Here is a 7645-nt window from a genome sequence, read left to right on the forward strand (position 1 = left end):
TAAGGTGGAATCTGGGGCTTGTTCGTGAATATTGAAAATTCTAAAGAAAGGTGTCCCTCTTACCGCCCCCACACGCCATTAGAGAGAGAGAAAAAAATGAGCTGAGATACGAGTAGCTTCTCCTAATGTAGCTGGTGTGCATGTCACCGAGGAAGTGTCAGATAAACACGCAGTGAAATCTCCAAAATCGTGAAAATGTTGTTTGGCGGAAGGACACGTTACTGCTTCTGATTCTATCGAATGTGAAAGTGACAGAAAAGAACAGCGTTTAGGTCGACTGCTAAGACTGTTTTTTTTGTCCGGTTACTCACCTAACAACATGTGCAATTTCAGCAACACGACAGAGTTTGAAACTGTGAAGACATTCCAGTTCGTGGTGCATATCCCAACGTTCATCGTGGGACTGGTTGTCAATTCAGCAGCACTCGGGATAATATGCTTCAGATTAAAGAATTGGACGGAGAATGTGATCTACATGACCAATTTGATATTTTCTGATATCCTGTTGCTTTTCTCTCTGCCTTTCAAATTACACGCCTACCGGACGGGAGAGCGCTGGAGTCTCGGTTCAGTCTTCTGTCAGTTTGTGGAGTCCCTCTACTTTGTCAACACCTACGGGACCATCCTATTAATCATGCTGATATCTCTGGATCGTTACATTGCTATCAAGCACCCCTTTAAGGCGAGGATGCTCAGATCTCCAAAGAAAGCAGCAATTGCCTGCACTGTTCTGTGGATCTGTGTCTGGTCTGCAAGTATTCCAAATTACTTGCCAAAATTTTCACCGAATGATGGAAGGTGTTTCGTGGGTTTCTCCAAATTTTGGCAAGATCTCAAAATTCCTCTGAGCATGCTCGCTATATTTGTCATTGCTGCAGCTGTTGTGATTTTCTGCAGTGTTCAAATTATAAGAACATTGGAAAGAGCAGATGAAGTGAGAGACGACCTTGACACCAAGATATCAAGGAAAATAATCTCTTCCAATCTGGTCACCTTCCTCCTCTGCTTCACTCCGTATCATCTAGCCTTGTTACTGTACTTATTGGTACGAAATTGTTACATTGCAAAGGATTACCAGGCATCTTTGCGCGTATTTCTCCAGATCAGTCAGTGTTTGGCGGCAACAAACTGTTCCCTTGATGCTATGTATTACTTTGTAATGATCAAAGAGTTCTGGAAGTCGAAAAAGAAGAGCCCGGAGGAAACATTGTCAACCAATACTAGTTAACCCGCAAAATTCAATCTGTTGTCTTTACCTTGGGTACATAAAAATAATTTATTGATAGCCTACTTACATTGGTTACGTGAAAAATAAATCATAGTGAACGATGCTTAATTTATTTGATTGATTTTGAAGTATACGGTGGAAGAGAATAATTAATATTAATGATATTAGTCGAAAACCAGTTCGTTAGTTTTCATGTTGTTACCTAATGCACATAAACTGGATGAGTGGCCAATGGATTTACAGAAATAATTGAAAATGATTAGTTATGCATGGGGGTAAACCTTTTTGTTTGTCTTTATTATGTTTAAGTGATTATAAAAATGGATATGTTGCTTTCTTTTAAGTGCAGTCAACGACTACCAATCATCTAAAAAGGTCTCAGAAAGCTGCTGGTATATTTAATATAAACTCAAAGGGGTTAGCATGTAAACATTTCATGGGCCTCAAGTTAGCAATATTGAAATAAATTGAGAACATTGAAGGTTATTAACTTTAACAAGAACAGGAAATCAGAACGACGCGATATTAGACATTGCAATTTAATTCAAAGAAGCCCTAAACTTGAAGTTAGAGGAATGCTCTTGGATTTTCTTGTCATCTGGAGGGACCTAACCCTACTATAGTATAAATTGTGAACTTGTACCAAGTAGCTTCTTGTGAACCGAGATAATAAATTGCCTTCATATGTACTATTGATCGTATACTGCCTAAATACCGTATAAACAAGAGAAAATCTGCAGATGCTGGAAATCTGAGCAACACACACAAAATGGTGCAGGGACTCAGCAGGCCAGGCAGCATCTATGGAAAAAAGTACAGTCGACGTTTCGGGCCGAGACCCTTCGGCAGGACTGGAGAAACAAAGCTGAGGAGTAGATTTGTAAGGTGGGGAGCGTGGAGGGAGAGAGAAAGGCCAAGCATTAGGTGAAACTTGAGATGGGGGAGAGGGATGAAGCACAGAGCTAGGAAGTAGATTGGAGAAAGAGACAAAGCCATGGAAGAAATAAAAGGCGGGGAGTGGGGGGAGCACCAGGGGGAGTTGATGGGTGGGCAAGGAGATAACATGAGAGACAGACAAGGGGATGGGAAATGGTGAAGGGGGGCATTACTGGAAGTTTGAGAAATCGATGTTCATGCCATCAAATTGGAGGCTACACAAACAGAATATAAGGTGTTGTTCCTCCAACCTAAGTGTGGCCTTATCCCGACAGTGGAGGAAGCCGTGGATGGACATAACGGAATGGAAAATGGAATTAATATGGATGGCCACTGGGAGATCCCGCTTGTTCTGGCGGACTTAGCGTAGATGCTTGGCGAAGCGGTCTCCCGATCTATATCGGGTCTCACCAATATACAAGTGGCCACACTGAGAACCCGGAACACAGTAAATGAACCCAACAGACTCTCAGGTGAAGTGTCGCCTCACCTGGAAGGGCGGTTTGGGGCTCTGAATGGTAGTAAGGGAGGAGGTGTAGGGATACTGTCTGTCTGTCTTTACTGAAGCCGGTCCTGACGGGCTCTCTCCCAGCGCCGGGATGCCTAACACGAGGGGGCGTAGTTTTAAGATGCTTGGAAGTAGATACAGGGGGGATGTCACACAGCGAGTGGCGGGTGCGTGGAATGCTCTACCAGCAAGGGTGTTAGGAGCGGATACAATAGGGTCTTTTAAGAGACTCTTAGATAGGTTCATGGAGCTTAGAAAATAGAGGGCTATGCGGTAGGGAAACTCTAGGCCATTTCTAGAGTAGGACACATAGCCGGCACAGCATTGTAAGCCTGTAATGTGCTGTAGATTTATATGTTTCCAGCAGTTCATGAAGCTGATTGCCAAATGTCTTCATCCGACAGGTCTTTCCTCCCCTGCGAAACGGTGTAGCCTATGTACTGTACGTTGGCGTTCCTATCTGATCCTTGTGTGGTCTGATTATAAACTCCTCGTCTTGCTGTAACTCTGAAACGCTGGCTATCGCCCCTCAATCACCTGCTTCATCTTCCTAAGCAATTAGTAGATCATCTACATATTGTAAACTGGTCGACCGGTAGATAGAGTTTTTCCAAAGTCTGCGGCATGACCTTATGGAAAATGGCTGGGTTATTAAGGAATCCCTAGTGAAGTCTGGTCCACGTATACTGCTGCTCACCCAGAGTGAAGGTAAATCTGTTTTGTGACTCAAGGGCTCCCAAATCCATTAGCAACATCCAGGACTGAAAAAAAAACTATGTTCTGGAGACAGGCCATCTTGGATTGTTGCCGGGCTCGCCACAATGGGATGGAATCTCGGTGTGGTTTTATTAAGAGTGATATAATATTGTTAACCGATATAATCCGTCGGGATTCTTTACTGGCCATATAGGCGAGTTAATAGTTTACGCAGTCACTCTGAGTATCCCCTGCTGTACTAGAGTAAGGGAACGTAATCTGAACATTTGTCACTTCGACTACACTGGCCATGTTGTGTTCACTGTTGGCGGTGCGTGCTCGCTGCTCCTGGCTTGTCCATATTATTTCTCCCTTTCCTGAATCTATAACGGCCCCTTAGGATAGTACCCTCATATCTGGACATACCCAGAAATACACTAGAAGCTGCACCTTATCGATTTCGAGTATCTGCGACTCGTTTCCTTCTGCATTCACCGTTTCCTCTCCTACACCCGTAATGTAAATAGCCTGTCTGGTTGTTGGCAAGGGTAGGTCAATTTTCGATAGCGATGGCGTTGTGTCCATAACATACCGGATTGTCGGCCCCCTAACAATACTGTTGTGTAGATCCGCGGGTTTGCACAGGGGGCGCTTTCACACCTTTTTCAGACTCGGAAGCTGTCTTCACCTACCCGATCTAATGAGTCAGACTGGCGCTGATGAGGTGAAAGATTGCGTGTCTGTTGTGACCTGTTTTTCCTTCCTCTTTTTTTTTGCCAACAACCCTGTCCCGATAGGCCACAGCTGTAGCATATCAATTCCTTTACCTTCCCACGTCTATTGCAGCAGTTTCTTGCCACGTGCATCAGCCCCCTCCTTGGTGTCATTAGCTTAATTCATTCGGCCCAACATTGTGGGAGAAGAACCTGTTCGTGAGTGTACTGTTCAATATTCTTACTATAGTCCTGTTTTCATATGGTTAATGTAGGCAAAAGAAGTAAAATCAGAGACACATTTCCTAAAGAGCAAACACAAGGAAATCTGCAGATGCTGGAAATTCAAACAACAACACACACAAAATGCTGGTAGAACACAGCAGGCTAGGTAGCATCTATAAGGAGAAGCACTGTCGACGTTTCGGGCCGAGACTGGTCCTGACGAAGGGTCTCGGCCCGAAACGTTAACAATGCTTCTCCCTGTAGATGCTACCTAGCCTGCTGTGTTCTACCAGCATTTTGTGTGTGCTGTTGTACACATTTTCTAAACATTGGCACAAATATTAAGAAATTGTGTTCGTGCGGAATTGGCGATGCAGTATGTAATTAAAGACTACTTTTGTGGCACAAAAAGTGAACTTTATAATGCAGACAAAAGTGTTTCAAGCTCCGATTGTTCTCACTGAGTGTATGAGAAGGGAAAACCTTTAATCCTATGTAAAATGAAGAAAGCTTTGGGAATAGAAGGCAAATGTAATTTCAGAAGTTATTTACAGGTTAGTATTTCTGTTAAATTGTAAAACCACTGCTATCCAGCTGTGCCCTTAACAGTAAATAAAGTTGAGCATGAAATTGAGGGGGGGGGGGGTTTTGCCTTCATTTCAACAATATGGTGTCTTATTAGCTGGGATTTCTTTGCGCAGTACATATCCATTCTGAAGGATCGGAACTTATGTGTAGTTCACTCACTGGTAACATGAAAGTGGAAAAAGAAGTTTCCTCCTACCTGCCCCATACAGCATTAGAAATGGCTTTAGCTCCTACACATGTTAGGATCACGTCGGGGCTGTGAAATGTGCAGCCATCTTGAATGTGGCTCACCTGTGTGGTGTCAGATAAACACGCAGAATAAATCAATAAAAATGTTAGTGTAGCCTTGGGAAAGCAAGACACATCTGACATTACTACTTATAATACAACTGGATATGAAGGTAATGAGAAAAATAATATTTAAGTCGGGTAATATGACTGATCCTGTCTGTCTGGCTGCACTCCTAACAACATATGCACTGTGAACAACAAAACAGAACTTGAGTTTGTAAAGACTTTCCAGTATATGGTGCACATCACTACATTCACCCTATGATTATCATCATTTCATCAGCACTCTGGATAAAATGCTTCTTTAAAGAATCAGATGGAGTCTGTGATCTACATGACAAACATAACATTTTCGGATGTGCTTCTGCTTCTCTCGCTGTCTTTCAAAATGCACGCCTACAAGTAGGAAGAGAGTGATACCTTGGTTCATGCTTCCATCAGTTTGTGCAGTCCCTTTTGCATTGCCAACATCTACGTGAGCACCCTGTTAGTCATGCTGATCTCTTTAGATCTGTACATTGCTATCAAGTGCCCCTTTCTGGTGGAACACCTGGGATCTCCAAAGAAAGCTATCATTGTTTGCATTGATTGTGATTCATTCTGGAGTTAGACCGTAAGATCATAAAGTATAGGAGCAGAAGTAGGCCATGCGGCCCATCAAGTCTACTCTGCCATTCAATCACAGGCTGATCCAATTCTTCCAGTCATCCTCACCCCCCTGCCTTCTCCCCATACCCTTTGATGGCCTGGCTAATCAAGAACTTGGTTCTCATACAATTCCTCTGATCATGCTCACTGTATCTTTAATTGCTGAATTTGCTGTTTTTTTCTGCCGTATCTAAATTAGAAGAACATGCAGAGAAGTTGTTGCAAGTTAGAAAAAAATGGAGACAATCTATGAAATTAATCTCTTTCGATCAGTAGCTTTCCTTCTCTGCTTTACTCCATATCATATAGCCTTACTTTTGTGCTTTTTGACAGTAGTAGATTACCTGACAGTAGTGAATTACCTGATTTCTGTTAGGCAAAGACAAACTATTGCCTGAATTGGATGTATTTCTATATGATCACTAAGGATTCCAAGAGGACAAAAATACATTATTTCATTCTGTATAAACTGATTTCTAATATTTAGTGACATTTCTTCGACTAGGATGAGATGATTTTTCTGTCCCATAGTCTTAAGATAATGGCCTGAAAAATAATTTATATTGGTGATGAAAGTGAACTGATTGTAATGAGCTCTTCTGATCTGTGTATGGTATCAGAGAGCATTGAGTGGGTGGGGAAACCAAGGTTTCTCAGCACCTGAAATGGATAATTTTTTAATGAGAGTTTTCAATTGTTTAGCGTTCCTTATGTTTTTCTTGAGTGATTCACTCTTTGTAATGTGGGCTCCTGGTACTTTCTGCTTAAGCTTATTTTGATTCAACAAATCAACATTCAAGACAATGGTGTAAATTTTGGAAGAACTTGCTATTTACTGATGTTGTTCCTTGCAATAATTGTATGTCCTTGTTAATGTCAAATCAATGTTTGAAAGGACACTCGGAAATAATTGAAATAAGCTTACATATCAACAACTGCAGTGGTTTAGACTAACCTTTTACAATACATAATTCCCATTTGTCTGTACTGATGAATGATGCTAATGTTCCAATGTACAAGTGTCTCCTAAAACAGTAATTTGGATTTGCAACCCTGAAGAGCCCTGCTCTAAAAGCTCATCCCTGGCTGGAGTGTGCAAGCACACAAGTAACCTTAATTCATTCATATGTGCCATGTCTTATGACGTGGGCAATCATTGTTTTGGCCATTGTTTTGTTCTTGGCAAATTTTTCTACAGATCTGGTTTGCTAGAGCCTTCTTCTGGGTAGTGTCTTTACAAGAAGGGTGACCCAGCCATTATCAATACTCTTCGGAGATTGTCTGCCTGGTGTCAGTGGTCACATAACCATAATGTGATATATACCAGCTGCTCATACGACCATCCACCACCTGCTCTCATTTCTTCATGTGTCCCTGATCCAGTGGTGGGCAGCTAAGCAGGTGCTACACTTTGCCTAAGGGAGATCTGCAGGCTGTTGGAGGGAAGGGGTGACTTTACAGCTCTTTGGTAGAAACATATCTCCACCCTGCCACCCTATACCAAGAGTAAGCTACCTTATATTTAACATCTTGGTGAAAATACTGACTGAAAAATTGAACCTTCAGGTAACAAATGAAAGAGAGCTACAGAGAGCCAGTTAATTCAGTGATTATGTACAAGTCTATGTCTGTCTCAAGCTATAAAGTGAGAGTATAGCCTTCTGTACCCTAATTGCCTCTGGTAAAATAGTGAAGAATTAAACCCTATGAGGAAGGTCCTTTCTGGATCCTTCCCTAGGTTACATGTTTTGAAGGACTCAAGCTTCCAGGCCTAAGGATTCCAGTCTATTCATCCTGGTGTAAGTGTCTTGG

At 42.2% G+C, this 7645-nt stretch overlaps 1 protein-coding gene and 1 pseudogene across 1 annotated transcript; both read left to right on the forward strand.

Annotated features, from left to right (window-relative positions):
- The first annotated feature begins 267 nt into the window (after positions 1–267).
- LOC140724022 (G-protein coupled receptor 55-like) lies at positions 268–1839 on the forward strand. The gene has a single exon (XM_073038513.1). It carries the CDS (start codon positions 320–322, stop codon positions 1226–1228), a length of 909 nt encoding a protein of 302 aa, XP_072894614.1. The 5' UTR covers positions 268–319; the 3' UTR covers positions 1229–1839.
- A 1465-nt stretch (positions 1840–3304) lies between these two features.
- On the forward strand, positions 3305–6063 carry LOC140724586 (G-protein coupled receptor 55-like; annotated as a pseudogene).
- Positions 6064–7645: the final 1582 nt, after the last annotated feature.

Source organism: Hemitrygon akajei, chromosome 3 (assembly GCF_048418815.1).
Source record: "Hemitrygon akajei chromosome 3, sHemAka1.3, whole genome shotgun sequence".
NCBI lineage: Eukaryota > Metazoa > Chordata > Chondrichthyes > Myliobatiformes > Dasyatidae > Hemitrygon > Hemitrygon akajei.

What these genes read in the sequence shown, in the direction of transcription:
- LOC140724022 (XM_073038513.1), top strand. Translation starts at nt 320, where the DNA reads ATGTGCAATTTCAGCAACACGACAGAGTTTGAAACTGTGAAGACATTC.